Source organism: Nelumbo nucifera, chromosome 3 (assembly GCF_055504915.1).
Source record: "Nelumbo nucifera cultivar China Antique chromosome 3, China Antique-T2T, whole genome shotgun sequence".
NCBI lineage: Eukaryota > Viridiplantae > Streptophyta > Magnoliopsida > Proteales > Nelumbonaceae > Nelumbo > Nelumbo nucifera.
In genome coordinates, this window is record NC_142651.1 from 2,967,138 (window position 1) to 2,990,710 (window position 23,573).

General features: G+C 34.7%; 1 protein-coding gene across 1 annotated transcript; it reads left to right on the forward strand.

The window, feature by feature from the left end:
- The first annotated feature begins 5,920 nt into the window (after window positions 1-5,920).
- LOC104592809 (glutaredoxin-C1-like) lies at window positions 5,921-6,912 on the forward strand. The gene has a single exon (XM_010252303.3). It carries the CDS (start codon window positions 6,130-6,132, stop codon window positions 6,499-6,501), a length of 372 nt encoding a protein of 123 aa, XP_010250605.1. The 5' UTR covers window positions 5,921-6,129; the 3' UTR covers window positions 6,502-6,912.
- Window positions 6,913-23,573: the final 16,661 nt, after the last annotated feature.

Below are 23,573 nucleotides of genomic sequence, written 5' to 3' on the forward strand. Positions count from 1 at the left end.
GACAGAGCAATGGAGGAAGGCAGCTGATGCAGCAACGGCGGTGTTGGCCGACAGAATGGAGATGAACGGGAGGGTGACAGAAAGGTGTGGCTCAATGGACAAGCACCTGAACAACGGTGGCCTTGAAACGGCTGGTGGTGGATACACCGGATTCGATAACTTGCACTATTCGCTGCTGCAGTGATGAAACGAGTTGTAGAGAGAGAGGGGTCGAGGTGGAGGGTTCTGCTGCTGCAGCGAGTTGTAGCTGCGGTGACGAAACAGGGGGACAAAACTAAAAGGAGAGAGAAAGAGAAAGAGAGTGAAGGGTAAAATTGGGATTTAAAAAAAATATAGTCCCATGGTGTCACATGTGTATGGAATTTAACAGAATATTAAGGGATGATAACCATAAAGGTAGAGCTAGTCAATTGTTAGAAACAGTAGGGTAATTTAAGATAATACTGAAATAATAGGGGATATAGTTAGTTAATTTCCTAAACCTTAAAACAAGTTTAAGAAATTTGTCGTGTATAAAATGGCAAAATCCTATTTGAAAACTAAATTCTAAGTTTCTTTGTGTGCATCTAAAGTTTGGGATTTTATTGCATGTGTAGTTGGAACATGGTTTTGTAAACTGGATACATTTGGACCAGTTGACTTGGGAAATGGCCAGGAAACTAGTTTCGTTTCACCTTAAAATTGTTTTTTGGCCAAAACTGTTGATTCAGTCAACCATCAACTTGGACAACGTTTTTTGGTCATTTTTTATTTTATTTATTTTTAATTTTTTAAGTCAAAACAGATTGGGCCATCTATTTGAATCAAACGATTGGACCCTTCAATCTAAGAACCGGTCCCCAAAATGGTTCCATGTCTTATCTGATTTTAAAAACCTTGGTTAGAGATGTAAAGAAAAGGAAAAAAATGTGGATTTACTTTCTTACTTCTATCTAAAACTCACAATGAGTTTTCAGCATTTCTCTTAAACTCACCACAACTTTCCAAAATGTCTAAAACTCACCATGTCACTAACTTGACGTTAAACAGATTAATGGATGTTAATATATTACTATTTTAACCTTTATAGAAAAAAGGGAAAAGGTTCAAAAAAATATTTTCAAATATAAAATACATAAAAACATAGAAATTACAAAAAATATAAAAAAAATTATAGAAATTGCAAACAAAATAAAAAATTATTTTCAAATTATAAAAACTATAGAAATTGGAAAACAAAATCAGAAAATAAAATTTGTAGAAAAAAATACCAAAAATTATAGAAAACCACAGAAATTGTAGATAAATAACAAAAATACAAGAAACTTTATAGATTGTAGAAAATAGGAAAGTATAAAAGTAGAAATTATAAAAAACATTGAAAATTATAATAAAACACTAAAAATGCAAAAAAAAAAAGAAAATTGAAAACTGAAAAAGACAATTTTTCCTCTAATTCACCATTCAAGGGTAATTTGGTCATGAAAATTGTTATTTATGCTGATATGGACACCTTTGTTAATTTAAAAGGTTGTGGTGAGTTTAAGAGTAATGTTAAAAACTCATGATGAATTTTAGACAAATTCCCTATATATTAAAGGAAGGCTTTCAGACTACAACCCCCATTATTCAGACACGTGGCTTTTTCAAATTTAAGCACATGGCATTTTCTGAGAAGTTGTTAAAACCCACAACCCACTACCGTCATTCAGACAAATGGCCTCCTCATTTTTTAGAAAGTTAGACATGTGGCAATTTCTGAGAAATTCTTGTTAAAGTCCACAATCCACTACCGGGCTATAACTCCCCACCATTCAAATACATGGCCTTCTCATTTTTCTGTAAAACTAGACACGTGGCATTTTTTGAGAAGATGTTGCTAAAGCTTATAGCCTGATACCACCATTTTCAATCTATTCCTAAAAATAATGCAAAAAATACAAAAGTGATTATCCACAACCACTTTCAATTTATTTTCAATCCATATTCTAATAATTATTAAAAAGTTATTTTTTGAAATTTTAATAATTATTTAAAATATTAATAAATATAAATTTAACATTACTGGTACGGGGGTCATTCACTACTTAATATTAATAGTAACTAAATATCTATTGAGTATGACTATGAGTAAATTAACCGGGTCTGATGCATATGGATCTGAGTCGGATGCGGCTATGATCGAAGCCAAAGTTCATGGACATAAACCATAGGCGAGTACATTGTCAAACTCGCCTCAGCTCCAGAGCAAGATTGAAAAGACCCTCAGCCACCAGCCTACCACATCCATGCAATAGTGCATTCTAAGTGTTTGAGGAAAAACCCAATGAAACATGGAGAGAGTTTGAAGCCCATAGATGAAAAGAATCGTAACTTTGCTCGAGAGTGCAAAACCGTAAGCGACAAACAGTAAGGCTACGTTTGATTTGAAGGAAAAGCAGGAAAAGAAAGGAAAAGGAAACTTATGGTTTAAAAGAAAAATAGGAAAAGGAAGGAAAGGGCAGAAAAAGTTAAACAAGACTTTTAAAAATTTTCCTTTAAATCAAACACAGTCTAAAAGTAAAGCCAAAATTTAAAAGAGCAAAATAGCGGTCAACGGAAGCTTAACGTAAGCCGTTAACCTGTGACGGCGAACAATGACTGAGAAAAGCCGTCACGTCCTTCGCTTTAACGGCCACAGAGAATACTAAATTATTAGTTCTCATGCTATTACGCCAAGCTTGGTATGTGCGTCAGGGACTGTTCAGGAGTATGATGAGGGAGAAGAGCCGAGACGCGGGGCGGGATGGAGAATGGAGATTCTCTCTCTCTCCTCTTGTATTGCATTGCATTGCATGCCCAACAACATGGTCAGACAGCGAGTGACACCCACCTGCTCCGACACGGTGTCCTAAAAGCTTTGTTGGGATGGGACCCACATAACATCTCCCTCGCAAGCACCGCCACCCCTCGCCGGCTTCCGCCGCCCGCCCTTTGCTTGCTCCTCTCAGAGAATTGTCTGGTTGAAATTACCGAGTTGCCCACCCACAGAATCATGGTCCGTCCATACCAACTTGGATTAGCTGCTCCGGTGGTAAATACAAGCCGTTGGATGGGCAGCAAATAATGACATCATGCATTCTTTTGAACGACGTCATCATTTAATTGATTAAATAAAAGAAATCTAGTAGAGTAGAAGCTAAGGTGGTCGACCGCTGACTAGACCCAGAACAAGTGGGATAATTCCAACTCATCAACCCAACGTTGTACGATTGCACGGCACGGCCAACGAATGAATGTGATGACAAACAGATCTCTGTTTTTTGCTTTCTATCTATGTGACGGGATGTAATGTAGCTCCATATTGTAATTACCACAATGCCCCTCTCAAATCCAAGGGTGAGTACAGTTCCAGATGGGGCATTTCGGTCACCCAAATGTGAAGATCAAGAAACCAACCACTTACCAAAATTCAGAACACAAGAAATCGGATCGATCCATCATCATGTAACGGTTATCGTGCTCACAGAAACGAGAAGTCGAGAAGAGAAACTCCATCCAATTTCAGCGGCTTTTTAGTAGCGGCGCCGTGTTCCCACGTGCCGTATAGTTGGCGAACATCATAATGAAGCTCAACCCCCGCTCCTCAAAATTCATGTAGCACGTGCCTTCCGACCATTGGATAATTGGAAGGGGGAAGGAGACCATGGTGAAGCAAAATGATGAATTGTTTCATGCCGTCCGATCAAATCCTCTGTTATTGGAAGACTCCCGCATAAATGCATAATGAAGAAGCAGGCGGTCGTTATCAACCTCAAGAACAAGGAGTGGAGTCAGGGTAGCATAGCAACAATCGCGCTACGCTACTCTGGTCTCTGTCTCTGTCTCTGTCTCTGTGAGAGAGAGAGTACTGTCCCCCAGAAGGCCAGAATTTGCGTCACCAATAAAAACAAACAAAACGTAGATTCGTGCCTTTCATATTCCCTGCGAAAACGACCTCAGAGTTAACCCATTTTCTGCTCCCCTCACCCTTCTCACGTTCACTCACATAAAGACCCACTAAAAATTCAATTAAGATAAACAAACATATGTATTTGTTTGGAATTTGGAAACACTATTCAAGGAACCATGACATGAGGGCTTGATTACTAGTCTATTTCCTATATTCCTCTTACGCCTCTCTATTATATTATTTATTAGGGTTATCCCAGCTTCAACAGCAGAAACATGACCACCCCCGACAACCAAAATCGAATTATACCCTTTTCTCTCTCTCTCTCTGGAATGAAACCATCATCCTTGAAGAAAGAGCCATTTAAGAACTGACACCTAACTACTCAAGTTTTAATATTCATTCAGCTTTTATTGTTTTTATGCAACTATATAGTACATAGACCTGTTTATGGGCCGGGTAGCCCAATGGCCCGGCCCGCACTCTGGTCGGGCTTGTCATGTAATTAGGCCCGTGGGCATGACTCCGGACCTAACACAGTAAGCCTGATTGTGTTTCGGGCTGGACTCGGGATTTGTCAAAAAAATCCGGCCCGATTTAGCATTATATATTTTATAAAATATATAATATGTATTTTATATATTATATAAAATATATAAATAATATCATATTTATTAAAAATATATTTTATAATTTAATATATATTTTTTTTATTCTTTTCTTTATAATTTCTCTCTCTCTCTCTCTCTCTCTCTCTCTCTCTCTCTCTCTCTCTCTCTCTCTCTCTCTCTATATATATATATATATATATATATATATATATATATTCAGCCTTTTCAGCAGTAGTAACAGTATGGATTAAATTTCGAACTCGAGCCCAAGCCTGGGCTTCGGGCTTTTTATGAGGGCTGGGCTTGGGCCCAAGTTATAGGCCCGATGGTTAGGTCGGGCTCGAACTCGGGCCTTAGAAAAATATGTTAATACAGAGTGAAAGTCCAGCAGCCCAGCCCATGAACAGGTCTAATTGTATAAATTGGTCCAATTTATTATAAACATGTCTTCAAAAGACAAACTCATGTAAATAATGACCAATTAACAAACACCATTCTATTTCAGTATTTCAGGAGTACAAATATGTACTGTATAAATATATATAAAATAATACAAAATATAAAATGTCTTATGAAAAATAAAGCAAATTAACAAACAATTTATTTCATTTTAATATAATTGGGTCCCAAGAAACCTGAAAAATATCATAATTCATTAAAAAAGAGAAGCAAGTGAGAAAGGAAAAATTATGAAAAAAGTCCTTTAAGCCCTTTCCTAAAATTAGTATCACCGGAGGACTTTTCCCACAACTTTCTCTTTGTTACTTGTTTTTAAAGAAATCAAACACAGTATAAAAAAACATCCTCCCCACCCTACCAGAAAAGTTGGCAAGCTATCATGCGCATGGGGTTCATTTGTTTCACCAGGAAAAAAAAAACAGAGTTCGTGATGGCCACAACCTCAACCTCACTTATAGACCCTTTTGAAGTTCAACCGACAACAAGGACGGAGACAGCCGTCTAATGACCAACAGACTCTCCTGAAAAAGCCTGTCCCATGTCCCCAATGCCTGTTACAGTGTTACTCATTTCTTTTTACTTGATTATTATTTAATTTATCATTTCTTTTTCTTCTTTTCGACAAAAAAAAAATACAATTCTTGAAAAAATAATAATAAGAAGAAGAAACAAGGTGAGAGTCAGACAAACCATATCAAGAGCAAACACTCTTGCAGATATTCCACTGCCTCTCAGTCCCCCCTATGTAGCGTTTCTCCTCTAAAAACTTTAGTCTCTAACATGTGGGCTGACGACTACAACACTATGAAAAGGTCCATGAAAAACGAAAAGCGTGATTATTACAAAACTGCCCCTAGAATAAAAAGTCACCCCAGTGGCCAGAGGCCAGAACTCCACAACTTTTTTTGGTAATAAGAACTCCACCACAACTCAAGACTTCTTGTATCATATTCACTCTATAAATACCATCCAACCGTTAATCACTCCTCACTCGCTCACTCTCAGTGTTTCAGAGACACTTCTATCTATCACTCTCTCTTTGCTCTTTGCCTTGTGCCTTGTGTGTGCTTTGTTTTGTTATTCGGTCTCTTTCCTAGCTTCCTGTGTCTGTTTTTTCTTTCTTATTTGACTCAATCTCTGCTTAGTACTATGCATTACCAGATGGAGTCTTGGGGATCTTACATGCCGACCAGGAGCGTCGGAGACCCGCTGGAACGAGTGGAAAGGCTCGCCTCCGAGAACGCCGTTGTAATCTTCAGTATCAGCACTTGCTGCATGTGCCACGCTATTAAGAGGCTATTCTGTGGGATGGGTGTGAATCCAACAGTCTACGAGCTGGACGAGGACCCGAGAGGGAAGGAGATAGAGAAAGCTCTGATGAGGCTTCTGGGTAGTTCATCTGCGGTTCCAGTTGTGTTCATCGGAGGGAAGCTTGTTGGCGCCATGGACAGGGTTATGGCGTCTCACATTAATGGCACCTTGGTACCCCTTCTCAAAGAGGCTGGAGCTCTCTGGCTCTGAGTCGTAGATGGAATGATTCAGAGGGAAAGATTCCCGGAAATAGTAACAGAAAATCAGAAATCTCTATAGAATAGAAAGAAGGGGGGGAGTGGGTTTGTTTTGTCTCCTCCATTTTGGATACACCAATGTATTCTTGTTTTTTTTTCTCTTTCCCATCTTTGCTTAGGTTCTCTTCTCATTTCTTTTATCACTCGGCTTCTTTTTCTATTCGGTTTCTTCTAATGAATGTTGCAGAGAGAAATGTATTTGCTCCCTCCTCTGTATAGAAAGAAAGAGAAATGGGAAAAAATGAAAGTTTTCTTTAACTGGGTTCTATCTTATCTGTCGACAAGTCCGTTCTTATGCTGCCTCTTCCCAGTTTTCTCTTGGCTTTTATATTCGTATATATAAATTTGTTTTTTTATTTCTGTACCTTTTCTCTTTCGCCTTATAACTAAGGAATATGAATTCTCTTCTCTTACCATTTCACCATTGCAGACTACATTGATAATGGACTAGTAGGCAATCCAATATATTATTTGAAGATTGACAAGCTGGAGTGAATTTGAAGGATGGTCCTGAATCCTGATGTTATGTTTTATTAAAGAAGGGAGTTTGTCTTCTCCCCTTGCTTCATGTGAAGAGTTGATCAGTTGATGGTAGGTTTGCGAGGGTGAATAACTTTTTTGGTCTCCCGCCGGGAACATTCCATCCATATCCAAACCAATCACACCCGGAGGGAGGAAAAGGAGGTGGGGCGAAGAAATGTTTATTAGTTCTCATTCTCCATCAAATCGGGGAGTCATTTCAGGAATGACGTGGATCGGATCCAAAACCTTGTTCAATCCGGTTGCCGCCCCATTGCGTGTAGGTCCTACGGAATGGAAGCGCATGAAATTCGGATTCTCGTCTCCAAGACCATTGACCAGAATCCAGAGTACAACACACTCTCACAGTCTCACTCCTCTGTCTCTGTCCACAACTTGAATTCACGTCGCCAACGCCAAGTCAGATTTTTTTGTTTTTTTGGATAACGAAACAAAAAACTTGGGGATGAGGGGGGGAGGGGGGGAGGGAAAAAAGAACGGAGAAAGGTCGAAATCCAAATCTGGGGCAATCCGGTTCATGCTGTAACGCGCGTGAGATTCTGTAGGGATTATTACGCCACGTCACATATCACATCCATTCATTCTTCAGGTTGAGGGTTGAGACCGTACCATTCCAAATTATCGATAAACACACATGACACACCATCATGGAGTGGATGGCCACCAGGCCACGTCCCTCCTCCGCTGTCCGCTGAGGCGTATCGAGTCAAGTCTCAACCTCCCCTCCCCGACAAAGATTGCTTCCATGTTAGTTAATAATAATACTTTATTTACACACTTACTACTAGGAAAAGGAGGAGGACATAGATTAATAGTAATAGACGACAGTAGCCACGTTTCATTTCATATGCGACTACTCGACAATTCTGGGTCGACGCATGCGGTATCTTCTCCCACCAATCTCGAGGTGCATGCTCATGCTCATGACTCATGAGAATACCTGGTAAGTCCGTAGTAAGAGTTATAGCGTGCTTGCTTGCATGTAGTGCAGTCAATGGATCGGGTCTAGGTCCCAACACAATAAGATCATCGGGTCATACCCGCTTATAATAAACCCTTAATTATTAAATTAACACATTTGGACATCATAATATAAGAATTAGAAAATAGGTATTTTATGATAAAAAGAATTATGAATTGTACGAGTTGGGAATAATAACATAAGCGAAACTTATCACAACTTAGGGGGTACTATAACATAGGTGGTTCCGGGACAAAATCATGTCCAATGGACTGGGTAAACCTATCATGAGTAAATAGGTCAGTGTTTCAGATACATGAATGTCATATCGGACCTACACCTTATGGTATGGAACACCCATATGTTCACTTGTGATACATTGTATAGTCTCCTATGTATGAAATATTGATTTGTTCACTTGATGTGTATGATTTTGACTCTAGTCAATTCAGCTTCAAATACCTGACTTAAACTTTACACAGCATTAGGTTTGCATCTATTGAAATTTTAACAAATGCTTGACCCGATCCCACTCAAGTTGCAGCCAAAATTCTTTACCAGCAGTCAAAATTCTTTGGAGAAAAGCAAGAAAAAAAAAAGGGAAAATTAAAGGAGATGCTAGCATCACGAGCCCACTTAAAACTTAAGAGGTAACATTCCAATCCTATGATTCCTCATTTGCACAAAAAAAAATACCCCTTTAAATTTTATTTTCTTATGATTTGATATCCCTGTGAGAGATAAGACCTATGATTATAGTATTGCTCCAAAGCAAAAGTGAAAACTTGCAATTGAGAAGAAAGGCACAATATACCGAACACCCCCATACAGGACTTCAATTCCTTTTCTTTTTCTTCTCATCTTATTTATGTTGTGTTTGGTAGAATTGGTTTTTAAGTTTCTGCTTTAAGTGGTTTCAGTTGAGCACCATTTATACTTAAAATACAAGTATACCCATCCTCTCCCTTGTCTTTTTTATTAAGGGGGTGTTTTGTAGTGTGGATGAGAAATTAGGTGGTGTATTCTCAACCACACCACACCTGTATTGTGGTTGAGAATACACCATGCCATAGCAAAATAAGTGTTTTGTACTGTCAACAAAAATAGGTAGCCTGAACCACACCACACCCATATAGGTGTTCTGCAGGGTGTGGTGTGGTTTACGCTACACCCTATGTTTTGATTGTATGTATCTTAAATATACAGTGTGAGATAATTTACAACGTCAATCAAGAATAATAGTTTTTCTTTTTTTTAAGCATAATACAAATTAATTTAACATGTGATTAATTTAACTATAACTAATACAAATTAATAAAAAATTAATGGATTAATTCAAATAATTAATAAGGACTAAAAATTAAAAGTAATATAAAAATATAAAACACACACATAAGAGAACTAATGTTCATGATAAATAATTAATAAAAAAATTAATCTAGAATTATTAAAATTTGTAAAAACATAAAAAAAGTAAATTTCTACTTTTAATACAAATTAATAACAATTGTAATGGTAAGATAAATATTATTAATTAGATATAAGACAAATAATTAAAAAATAGTGTATGAATTAATACACATGTGAAGTACTAGATAGGGAGAGGTGTAGTTGTAACCATAAGTAGTGTGGTGTATTTTGAAACCTACTATCTCATGGGTTCACTATACTACCGAACACCACCTAAGAAAATGTGTTTCTTCGTTTAGTAAAAACCATCAATTTGACATTTTCTTGAAACATCTCTGACATGGATTTCTATGCAAAGTTTAATAACTATTTTGATACAACAATTTCTGGTCAAAAAGAAAATTGCCTTAGAAAATCTTTACACCTATTGGCACTAATGTAGAACCGTTTTTTTCTCAAAACAACCATAGTACCAAACTCCTCCTTAGGTAAAAATAACGTTTCTAAGAACATTTCCAACAAAGCCATTCGAGCATGAACTCTAGGGGTGATCATGGGCTGGTCCGGACTAGACTTCGCATCTGTGATAAGGACTATAGATCAGGCCTAGACCTACACAGGCCCAGGTCAGGTTCAGATGTGCTGATGAATGCAATGGCTGTGTAGTGGTCTGTAGAACCATCTACAATGATAACACCCATGCCAGTCATAAAACACATGGTGTGTGGCTTTATCTTCATTGGTTCCACAGTCCGCCGAACAGCTATTGTTTTCAATTAATCCTATCTCTAAATTGGGCTAATTAGCCTGATTCTAGGATTATGAATATTATATCATATTTAAACACATGGGCTGCTGGGCCAGGCCTGAAGCATTAGGCCCAAACCTGGCCCAGAGATTTATCATGGGCGTAGGCCTGAGCACAAAACCTGGGATGAAAATGATCGCCCGGCCCTACTGAACTCTCAACTCTCAACTATTATGATCTACTCGAAATTGAGGCAAGGTGGATTGCACGACATTAATAGCATTCTTTCATACACCATGAGAGGCATGCTTCATACAGAAATTTCAATTCAAGCATGGAACGTGTCCATCTGATTGGCTTCCTTCTTTTTTAGTCTGCTGTTGTTCCTGTTCTTTGTTTCTCTTCGGGTTTAATGATAATCTTCTTTACATTACCAAAAAAAGGGCATCGAGCCTGTTAAGAGAATTTAGAGATGGCAATTGGGTTGGATGGGTTGGGTTCAGGTTGGGTCAAGACACTTTGGGTTGATTTCGGGTTGGTTTGAATTTTGGGTTGGGTTATCAAATGCTAGGCCCTAACCTTAAATGTTCGGGTTAGGGTTGACTCATAGGTCAATTCGAGTCATCCTAAAAAATAACTGAAATTAAAAAAAAAGTACATGAAAAATGCCAAAAATAAAAGAGTTAACCATAAAATTCCAAATATAAAATAAAAAATTTGAACATCTAACAATTTAAAGAATAAACAATAAAGACTAAAGACTAAATAGAAAAAATTAAAGAGTGGAAACTTCTAACAATGTATAAATAGTCTCAATTAGACTTGACAATCGGATTAGCAGGTTCACCCATGACCCAACCCAACCCAGTTTTTTTTCGGGTCAGGTTGGACCATTGTCACATTCAGGTATCTAAATATGAAACCCTAACCCTGCTTTTTTTGGGTTGGATTGGATCGGATTCACGGGTTGGGTTAACTTTTTGCCAGGTCTACAAGAGATCGATTCACCGATATGAAATTATGAACGCTAGCCGGCTAGAAACTTAACATGTGGCTTTTCCTTTTGGGGTTATCTTGGTAATGGTAATGGTAAGTGGTATGACGAAAAAGAAAAGAATGGTTCGATGTTGATGGCACATGGGGGCATTTCAATATTCAGACCTTTCCTCCTGTCAAGGTTAAACTTTAACGGGTGTAATAGGGATGTTTTAAGAATCAAAGGGTCCGTTTGGTTTATGATTGGAATTGGAATGGTCTATTCCCTCTATCTATTTGGTTCAGACTTCAGACAAGAATCAGAATTGGATTCCGATTAATGTTGTTTGTTTTATTAAGAAGCCGGAACCGGTTTGTGTGTCAAATATAATGCGTACACATTAGGTGGTGAAAAAACCCAAAACCGCGTTGACATAAGCAACAATTTTGGGAATGATAAAGAAGTCGGTCTCTATAATGTAATCTATTATGTAATCACATTCTCAAACATAGAGTTGATGGCGTCAACTAGTTCGAACTTTGAACTCACGGGATCTTAGCCTCTATTATGTAATCACAATTTGGGAATGTGATTCCCAGTCCAGGGAATAGGGTTGGGAATGGCATTCCGCCTACTCATTCCCATTCTGGTTGACCAAACTTCCGGAAACAGAATGACCCATTCTGATTCTGATTCCAGGGTTCTATTCTCTCAAACCAAACAGACCCTAAATTCCCAGAGAGGTTTTATAACATAACCCAAAAGTGAGAGTAAGGTAGTGAGGATATTTAACCCTAGAGCTAGAGCTAGAGCCAGAAAAGAAACACAAACACTACCCAACGGATCAGCCCCCATTGTATTCGGATCTCTTACCCACAAGAATCCCACCCACTCCTACCCACTATAGTCGCGCATTGAGAATATCTCCTGTATTTGCTTGATATCACTAATGTTCTCAATGTATAACCGTAGTGTGCTGGGAATTCAAAGATTGAATACAATTCCCCATGAAAGTTGAAAGTTATTCCCAATGTGCGGCTGAAAGTTGAAAGTTAATTGCTACTTGCTAGGTCAACAAGCTATACAAGTTGGTTGTATAGTGGGGTTTTATAGTCTTACATTTTAGTATTATTGGTAGTGTTGTGGTGGGGGAATTATTCGTGATTGTGGAAATTAGATGTTGCCTTTGGTCATTTTTATGGTGATGGTTCGAACATGATGTTGGGGAATTTAGAGTCATTGAAACTTGGAGGATAAGCTCTGAAGTATGTTTGAAGACACTGTCTTTAAAATGTTATTTGTCCACACTCAATTTCACTAAGTTTGTTGTTAGGTTATAGGCAAATCCGTTCCCAAGATACAACAAAACCTTAGGCGAGAGTCTACAACCAACAAAGTCAAGATTTTCCAAAGAAACCTTCTGTGAAATAGTAGCAGACGAATAGAGAGAGACAATAGTGATTTTTCAGAAAGCTTGTGTGTACATTTACTTGATTCATGCTCCTTAAATATTTTCTGAAGAGTCATGTAGCGGAGGAAGGTGCTAGTTCAGAAAAGGCTCATTGAACAGACACAATTTCAAACACTATGACCGTTAAAAAGGTAGTTAACAGTTAATGACTATTAACTTTGAATAGTGCCTCTTGATCACACCTGATCAAATCGTGACCATTGAAACGTCAATGGTCAGCCTCACACCAAAAGTTGAAGCCGCCCTTCTCAAGCACCCGCGAAGTGCACCTCTAAAGCACCTCATTGGGTCACACACGCGCACACACGTGTGCGCACGCGTAGTGCAGTAACAAGCCTTCATACTCTCCTCTTTATTTCTAAGGAGTGTAAATAATCTTTTATTTAAAAACTCAAAACAAGTTTTATAATTTTCCAATGTGGGACAAGTTGAAAACTGGTTTCAGTAAGAGAAAAAACTATTTTTCAAGACATGTGCGCAAGTGTGTTTTCATTAATTAATCAATCAAACCCCATTGGATTTAATCTGTAATGAGATTAAAATCCAACACATGGTAGCCAAATCATTGGCTTTGTTGGATGGACTGGAGATTGTTTGATCCTTGGGTATTTTCTTGTGTGATTGTAGAGATTAACTCCCAAAATCATTTGGGATATTATAAAAAAATGGGTGTAGTCTCCCTTGGAAACTCTAGTTTGTAAAGACTGCGTCTTCTACACCTGCTTGCCACTCATTGAGTCATTGTGTCTTCTGGAGAGGCCAATGACTAGCCATTACCCCACCACATTGCATTCTTATGCATATAATTACTATTATAATGTCTAGTCTAATTCAGCAAGAACAAGTATTATTTTCCTATTACTATAGTTTGAGTGGTTCTAACCATGGTTTTCGAACTGTCGTTGACCTGGATGGTTAGACCATTCAGTCCGGGAACCGTCTAAGCAACCGGTTCCGTTTTACCCCAAACTCAGTCATTGGCCAAAAATCATTAAATCAGTCAATGACCCATTGACCTGGGCGGTCGAACCATCAACCCATTCAACGGGTTTTGGTTGTTTTTTATTTTTAATTATTTTTTATTTTTTAATTTTTTTCAAAATGGGTTGTGCATTCGAATCAGACGATCGAACCGTCAACCCAAAAACCGATGGCCAGAACAATTTTGTTTCTAGGTCATTTTTTAAAACCATGGTTCTAACATATTCAAGTATTGAAGCCCAAAGATGTTTTTCTTATTCTCTTTGCCATTTATTACTTTCTATTTTCAATTAATGATGTACCAAAGTTCTATCCCTTACAACTTCTTCCCAAAAAGCATACCATAGCTTTTAACTGTTCTAGCCCTCTCTTTCCACCTTAATTTCTTATTTTCTCTTAGCTAGCCATAGGAACCTAAATTTTAGTCCTTGGATTATAGATCTAAAACAAAGCAACCTCTACTCTTATGTTCAGATTTGAAAACTAGACTTGAGATTTTTTTTTCTTTTTTTTGTAGTCTAATCAATTTAGCTTAGATCCTTGACTCTTGGAAATCCTTTTTCCGGTCACTTTAGACTAAATAGTCAGTCCAGAACTCCTGAACACAATATAGCCATGTTAGAACCTTTCTAGACCAATAACATAAATAGTCTCTAATCCTCTTCAGATCCTAGCCAAATCTGCTCAAGTGTCCACTCATTTGGAGATTGCTAACATCAACACATTCATCATGTCCATTAATTCTTGACCATTTGGTTATGCTTCCTAAAAATATTGATCATGTTGTGACATGTTCAGTTATTATTTTCCTTCATTTCTACATAATGAGTGCCAATAATTTGCCGGCATGTACTCAAAGAGGTTTTTGGAAGTTTACCAAAGAGCAATTCATATTACAAGGCTCAATACCTAATAAAGCAGTTGACATGTGTTATAAGGTAAATTTTAATGGTCATAATTCCACAAAGATGTTATGAGTTAAATTTTAAGGGCCCATTTGGTTCATAGGAATAGGGTCTGGAATTAGAATCAGAATGAGCTATTCCAATTCCAACTGTTTGGTTGGGCGGAATCGGAATCCTATTCTTATTCCTAGTGGAATGACATTCCCCCATTTGAGGGAATGGCCATTCCCTCCCCCTCCCTTGAGAATGAAATTTCATTCCAGCTGATTCCAATTGTCATTTTTATTCCTGTATGAACCAAACAGACTATAGGAATAAACCATTCTGATTCCAATTCTGAAGGATTTTGATTCTAATTCCAATTTAGATTCCGGATATAAACCAAACAGACCCTAAATTCATATAAATGTAGTTAGAATTTTTTTTGCACAAGCTGTAAAATAAACATTGCAACATCACAAAGAACCCCTCAACCCTCTGGCACCTAGGTCAACACGTCAACAAAGTTATTAGCAAAGTTAGAAAACTGGAATCAAGGAGAACTAGAGATATTCGAAGGATAAGCCGAAAGTGAATTGATCCACCCAATGATAGCATTGGAGCCCCTTCTATTTTGTATGTAGAGTGCAAAAACTTGTATTTTGTAATTTATATCATTTTCATATTTTGTCTACTGTACAAATTTGCATTTATATTCTTTGCAAGCTGAGCCTTACATACATAATAAGCATATCATCGTCCTCTGAAGTTTGAACCGTTGAGCGAATAAAGCTATAGTGGTTTTCCTATCCCTTATTCCCATCAGCTCTTAGCCTAGCATACGAACAATGACACTTACACCTTCCAATTCTAATTTCTAATTAGGGGTTTTGAGTTGACTGTTCATAGAGAACTCAATGAGAAGAAAGACAGGAATATAAAGTATGATTGCAGCCTTGCAGGTAGTAGATTGAACTTTGAACTTGTATGGGAGGGAGATGAACTGAAAGTACAGTAGTGCGTGGCGCCTCCTTAATGGATTCCTGCCTAAATTAAAATTCTCCAAGGTTTGAAACTTTGGTTGGTTGGTCGGTTTGCAACACTGACATGATTTCCATCTCGTGACTACCCTTCAATTTACATTTTACATGACCACGACCACGAGTGACGACGAATCGACCACATAAGGAATGGAGTTATTAGGTGCTCAAAATTTCAAAATCCGGATTTGCTACGCATCAAAGCTCCCAACATGATGTATAGCCGCACATCTCAAATACGATCCATCAAAGCTCCGTCTCTACAAGTCGCACAACCATTCCCTCTCCCTCTCTGTTTAGAGAGAGTTTCTCTTTCACGTTGCTCGAGGTTATATTAATCTCTCTGTTGGGGTGACTCCCTTTGGGGAGTTATTGTTTTCCTTTATTATTTCTTTTCTTTTTTTCTTGTTTGTTTGTTTGTTTTTTTTTTTTTCAGGTATTTTGACAAGAGGGTCACTTGCTCTTGGATCCTGTATTGGGCTTTCGATACCAGTGGGTGTTGCTTTTCATTTTTCCATTCATAGTTAAGTCCAATCGTGATTTTCCGGCAGAAACAATTCATGATCAGTTCCATTTGCAATTCTACAGTGAATGCCGTTTTGAAGGCAATTACAGTATCTGATATCAGTTGTAACGTTTGGGGCTCTGTCATCTTTTGTGGATCTACCCCAACCATGCTATAACCGGCTCTTTGTAATCTCTTTTGGGGACCTCTCCTATCTTTTCTCTTGCCTTTTATGGTGGATTGGAGTTGTGTTTTTCTATTTCTGATGGTAATTTTTCACCTTTGTTTGATTGTAAAAGTTCTTTTGTTCTCCTACATCCATTTCTATATTTTGTTCTTCATGAGAAATTGTACTTGGTTTCTGATTGGCCTTTTTGGCAAGTCTATATATTTGTATCAATTTATTGAATGAATGAAATATGTTTTAAGCCTTCAAAAAAAATTTTTTTTTCGTTTGAAACGTGCGACTGTAGATCATGTTGGAAGCTATGTGGGGTAGCAGATCCCTTATATGACATGTGTCAAGCCCGGCCTGGTCCGGCCCATCACCCACTGGGATTCACTCCACCCACTGACTCACTTTGTCATAATTCTATGCCTTTTATATTTTGAAAATTATGCTCAATTTGGAAGGAGTACAAATACAAATACGTAGAGTGTAAAATCTTGTATTTTATATTATTTTTTATGTATTTATACTATACGTATTTACAATTATATTCTTTTCAAATTGAGTCTGCATTTGGAAACAATGCAAATATGTAGAGTGTAAAATGGTTCATATAAATTACAAAGTTAGGTTAGTTTTGCATTGACAAATTTACCTTCTTACCATACAGACTTTTAGCTCTAATGGATGCAAACACGAATTCCAATAAAACATATGCTTTTTTTTATCAAAAGCCCACTTGAATGCAAATTTACTTCTTTTTTATTGATGTACTTTTACATCTTATTATTAATGTAAATATGCATTGTCTATTATTTGTAAACAGAAAAATGTAATGTTGCCAAACACAACAAAAGTAAATCAGAATGCAAATTCATCCTGAAATAGGATTTACACTTCATTTGCATTGTTTCCAAACATAGCCTTAAAGGTTTAACTTGACGAATCCAATCCGAGCCCCGATGATTTATCCTACAATTTACATGGACTGGACTTGATTTTTTTGATTTTCTATTTTTTGAATAATCATGGCCTGGACTTGAACCCAACCCAACCCAACCCGAGCCTAGCATGCATATGTACATATGTTGATGCATACATGTATATATCAATAACATATCTGCTCTATATACTAAAATAAATTGATCCAATCACATGGTCTTTCCTTATTCCCTTTTCCTTTTCAATTCTTTCTTTCTTGATTTTTTTATTTATTTTTATTGAATCCCCATTATCGTGCTTGCAAGGCAAGGAAACATTTGCCAACGGTTCTCAATCCCCTGTTCAACGTCAGATATTGGAAAACTCTCTATTTATCAAATTAAAACTCTTTTTTTTTTATTCTTTCTTACATCTTTCTTTATTTTTACGTCAACCACATCTTTACTTAATTCGTATCAGTCACCTCGGTTAGTTTTTAACTTGAAAGCTTAGAGAACGAATGAGAGACGTGACATAGGATTTTTTCCTATTCCAGCTTTGAAAGCCTATAAGCAATAACATCATTTCTATGCCGATTCAATCTGATCCAAACCTTATTATATCGAATTTGGACGGACAATTATAATTATTGGATTAGGTTAATCCAAAATAAATTAGTTCATATTCTTATTGATTTAAATTGGACTTAAACCAAAATTCCAATAATTCGATCATGGGATCAAACCCTTGTCTAATTTGAAACCAATCAAAACGGAAGCCGACATAAAATCACTTTTATAAAAGTACTTTTACGAAAGCACTTTTATAGAGTAATTTTATGAAAAGTACTTTTATGAAAACAATTTTATAAAAAAATACTTTTGTGAAACTCTCACAAAAGTGATTTTATAAAAGCACTTTTACAACAACAGTTTTATAAAAGCACTTTTACATGAAAGTACTTTTACAGAAGTACTTTTATGGAAGTACTTTTATAAAAGCACTTTTATGGAAGCACTTTTGTAAAAGCATTTTTATAAAAAGCACTTTTATGAAAGTACTTTTATAAAAGCACTTTTATGAAAGAACTTTAAAGAAAGCACTTTTATAAAAGCACTTATACAAAAGTACTTTTATCAATGCACTTTTACAAAAGTATTTTCATTAAAGTGCTTTTACAAAAATACTTTTATCAAAGTACTTTATGAAAGTACTTTTACAAAAGTGCTTTTTCAATGCCAAAAGGGTATATTTTTGTAATTTTCAGATTTCTTCATTTTAATGTACTTTTGTAATTTTTATATGTTCTGTTTTTTTATATATAATTTTTGATATTTCATTAAGTTTGGATTGGATTTGGACCAGATTGGGTCTAGTCCATTTGTAAGTGGACTCGTTGAACTAGATCGGGTTGGACCAAATCCAATCCAATTGACACCTCTACTCAGGAGATGCTCTCTGTTTTTTTGAAGTTCAGATCTACTCCTCACAGAGCATGCCTCACACCGACCTCACAGCATGTTCCAGCCATGCATTGGAAATGGATAAAAATTTATAATCATGGAGATGTTCGAGATGCACGGCTAAAACATGCTTTGAGGTAGGTGTGAGGTGCCCTCTGTGAGGAACAAATCCAATTTCTGTTTTTTTTTTAGAACTTAGAGAAGATTTGAGAATATATATATTTTTTACTTGTACACACCAGGCGGAGCTAGTTTATTGGATGAAATCTGAATTCAAATCAGCCCCCCACAACGTCCTACATCATATCCTTGCCATTTATTGGGAACATCTCCCAATGATGACATCACCATTTTTGGTATTATTATCGGGAGATGTTCTCAATACACAGCAGGGATGTTGTGGGGGGCTGATTTGATCTCGGAGGACCCCCTCAAAAAAAAAAAAAAAAAAAAAAAAAAAACCTTTTCCGATCTTATACCAGGAGTAGACCATCTCTTTCCCAATTTGATTTGTTGAAACTCCGGTTCAAATTTTAACATAATTCATTACTTTTTTCCATGTATCAATCCTATTTGTTTAGGTACATACTTTTTAACCCTGACCTTAAGAGAAACTTTTTGATTGGATTTTAAATGGAGAGTGCTTAGGTGTATTCTCTGTTCTTCTTCCTAGTGCCGCCACTGTGTACATGCAACTCTCATTGTTCTCAAACTGAGTGAGATAAGTTTCTCAGGTACAGCCACCCTGTTTCTCGAAAGTATGTTCTAATTTACTGTATCGCTAGTTTATTGGTAGTTTCGCTCTTTTTCTAACAACACCTCACTCTTTTTTGGTTTCCTCCGTGCACTACATCTCCAAATTTGTGCAATGACTAAGATGGTGTTTGGTTATATTGTGATTTATCTAAAAAATGATATTTGCTCATGACCACATAGGTGTTTTTCCCAATAGAATTTGAAATATTGTTTAATTAAATTGTTTATCAAATAAACATTTTTCTTAGATTATGAGACCCATTCTTGGAGAAATGCCTTTTTGATGTTTTCCCCAAGGCATTTTTTCACTATTCATCTTATATGGCGCCGCCTAACTGCCTAAAAATGTTCTTCAACAACCTTCCTCTTTTTTCAAGATTCATGTCATAAAACTGTTTTTAAATAAATGGCAATGAAATTAAACAACTCCTAAAATATTGTACACTTGATACCCTCAAGTGGGTATCGGTGGTCTATCAATATGACCAATACTCTTTCTTCTTTTTTTCACTTTTTCTTAATTTTATAGGTATTAGAGGGTCCTACCTATTATTTTAAAGTTTTAAATATTTGTATATCAAAAAAGTTTTAAATGTTTTAAAAAATATTTTCACTTCGATATAGGACATATCATATTAATATTTTAACCATGGTTTTTAAAATCGGACGGTCAGACCAGAAAAACCGATTCCATTTTTTTCCAAAACCGCTTTTTCCCTCAAACCGTTGATTTTGGTCAGCAAACCACTGAATCCATCGGTTAACCGTTCAAATGGTTTTGACCATTTTTCAATTTTTTTTATTTTTTTGTCAGAATGGACCAACCATTCGAGTCGGACCGTTCGACCCGATAACTGGACCCCTGACCGGTTCGATCACCGGATCCATTTTAAAAACCATGATTTTAACCCTTTGGTTTGTGTTTGTTGTACATGAAAGAGGATTTAACATGACTAACCAGGTTAACTTGGCAATTAATTTAAGTTATTTTAGTTAAACCTAATTATCTTAATTAACTTAAGTAGCATGTTTCACTTAATTAACTAAGTAACATTAAATGAATTTTATGAAAAAATCATTTAAATTCCATCAAAAATAATATAAATAAATTACATTCAAACTTTAAAATTTAAAAATAATTTGTAATTTACTTTTTTAACTTAACTAATTAATTTAATAGGCTTAACATAATTAACTGAACTAACTTCGTAGCTAAACCAATTGGGATTGTAACTTGGGTTTTGGTGAAATCAACTAGATACAACCCAAAAGGTAATGCTTGCGTTAGGTTTGTTCCAACTTGTCTGAATAATTATGAATGTTATGGGCCCATAACAAAGCTCGTACAACGCACAAGTAATGACTGGTATTAAATATATAGAAAATTATCTAACAACAAATAAATATAAAAAATAAATAAATAATATAACATTATATAAGATATTAAATTGCTATAACAATAATTTACTTCTAAAAATAATTTTTATGTTAAAACCCATTTAAATTCCTTTTCAAAGCAATCCAAATTAGTAAAAAATAATAATAAATTTAAAGAAACCATATAATAATTAATAAAAAACAATAATTTAATAATAATTAATAAAATTTAATACAATCAAAAAAAGGAAAAGTTAGTAAAATTAATTAAAATAATAAAATAAAAATATTACTAAAATTTATTTTTAAAAATAAAATATAATAAAAATAGTTAAATATAATAAAAATAATAATTAATAATAAAGGTACTAAAGTTAAAAAGATTAGAATTTCATAAAATTTGTTTTTCTCATTAAATTTATTTAAAATAAAACAAAAAATAATAACAATAGTAATTAACAAAAATAATAAAAATTAAAACATTTAAATTCCATTTAAAGTCAAATCTAATAAATATTAATAAAAATAATAAACTTAATACTTTTTAAATTAGTTTTTATTAAATTAAAATCAATTTAAAAGTAGTTATGTTATTAACATTTTAAAAATGTTCTTAAATTGGATAATACAAATTAAACATATATAATAAAATTACAAACCATTTAAGTTATATTTAAATATAATAAAAATAGTATAATTTAGAGAACTAAAACAAATGTGACTAACAGTGTTTTGATAAAAATTAAATTATTAATAACTATAAGTAATTCAAGAATTACAATTTTAAATCTCTTTTCAAATTCCATTCAAAAAAATAATAATATCGATTTAAAATAATATAAAAATAGTAAAATAACAAAAATAATAAATGTTAAAAGTAATAAAGAATATAGCATAGTAATTTGGCCACTTTCATTCGTGGTGAAACTTTGCTTGTGGTCATAACATCTAGACATAACCCAAAATATAATGCTTGGGTTGGACTTGAATCGGCTCATCTCAATTGGAAATGTCATAGAGCTCAATTTCACTTTTACAATGCCCATATATTGCACCTATCCTTACTAATACATAGATGCATATATATATATGTATATACTATTATAAAAAGTATGAATGAAGGTGTGGAACTTTTATTGATTAAAATGTCAACATTTGTTATTTAGTCCATCTCTAATTGTGAAGGTTGTAAATGTAATTTCAATTAATGCCTTTCATCTCATTTAATACCCTCTCATCTTGTGTTTAAGGTATTATTAACTTCCATTCTCTCTTATTAAATCCTATATTTAAGTTATTTTTTCATTGACAAATACTACTAATTAGATCTATATCCAATACTTTTAACAATATAAACGCATATATTTTAAAATGTAATAACAAAACCATTCTTTATCCAAGTAATGACTAAGTAATTCAACTATCCAAATCAAATTGGTCAACCCATGAAATCATAGTTATATAATAAAATTTTTAAATATAAATAAATATAAAATTTACAAAAATGTAGAAAAAATAGACACATTTGTGATATTTTTTATTAACCAAATTTAAAAAACAAGTGTAATAAAAAAGAATTATTTTTATCGATGATGAAAATGAAATACATAATCTAAAACTAACCAAAAATGAAATTATTTTCCTATTTAGCAAAGGTCAATAGTTCAACTATTGGGTCAAATCTATCAACCTTTAATGTCATAATTAAATAATAAAAATTAATAAAATATAAAAAGTACAAAAATAAAAATACATAAAATTTATAAAAAAACATTTGGGCACATGTATTATATTGTATATTTATCATATTAAATAAAAATAAGTGTACATAAAAATATTATTTTTATACACAGAGAAATAAAAAAAAATTATAGAAAAAATTGAACACATGTATAATTCTATATTTATAATACTATTAAAAATATGAATAAAATTGTGGAACTTTCTTTTGACTAAAATACCCAATTTTTTGAATTTAATCACTATTTAATTATGAGGTTTACAATGTAGTTTGAACTACAAATTTCACCCCATTCAATTCCCTCTTTTTAAATCTTACATTTTTTTATAAATGAACAAAAAAATATACACCACGAAGATAGAAACATTACAAAAAGAAGAGTCTAGCCAAGTGAGGAGGCATGTCAATGATACCTAAAACTTTGCAGCCCAATATGAGGTACTTACATAATTAGATTCAGATTATTAGCATCCGATTAATAATGAAAAAACAATAAAATAAAATAAAAATACATGAATTTTATAAAAAATGTTAGATACATTATTCCTATCATTATCATCATATAGAATTGCCACGTACACACTTACTAGTATACACATGTATGCATAAACATGCATGCTTTTGTTATATGTATATAACCCCCCCCCCCCCCAAAAAAAAAAAAAAAAAAAACTATTGAAGGCAATAATTGATCCTGTTATAACCAAGCCAAAGTTCTTACCAATTGAGTTAGTTGGCACCTTCTTATGCTTGTATATATGCAAAATATACAAAATTCCTATTTAAGGTTTAAACAGTAGTATTAAATAAGTTCATGCAACTTTTTAGTACCTTGTGCCTTATAGGCCAATTTAAGCTCAATTGACAAGCTTGAGCCCAATTTAAATATATCAATTATCAGTTTGAGCTAGGCTAAAAATTGGACTTGACCTTGGGCCTGGTCCATATTTAGGCTTTAGGTTCGCTATTTAGGCATCGTTCACTTTTTAGTAAGTTACTTACTCGGGTAAATGTAGGTACCTAGGTAAGTTTTTCCTATGAAACACTACTTACCCGGGTAAGTGCATTTATCAATGTTCTTT

Coding starts and splice junctions, on each gene's coding strand:
- LOC104592809 (XM_010252303.3), top strand. CDS start 6,130: ATGCATTACCAGATGGAGTCTTGGGGATCTTACATGCCGACCAGGAGC.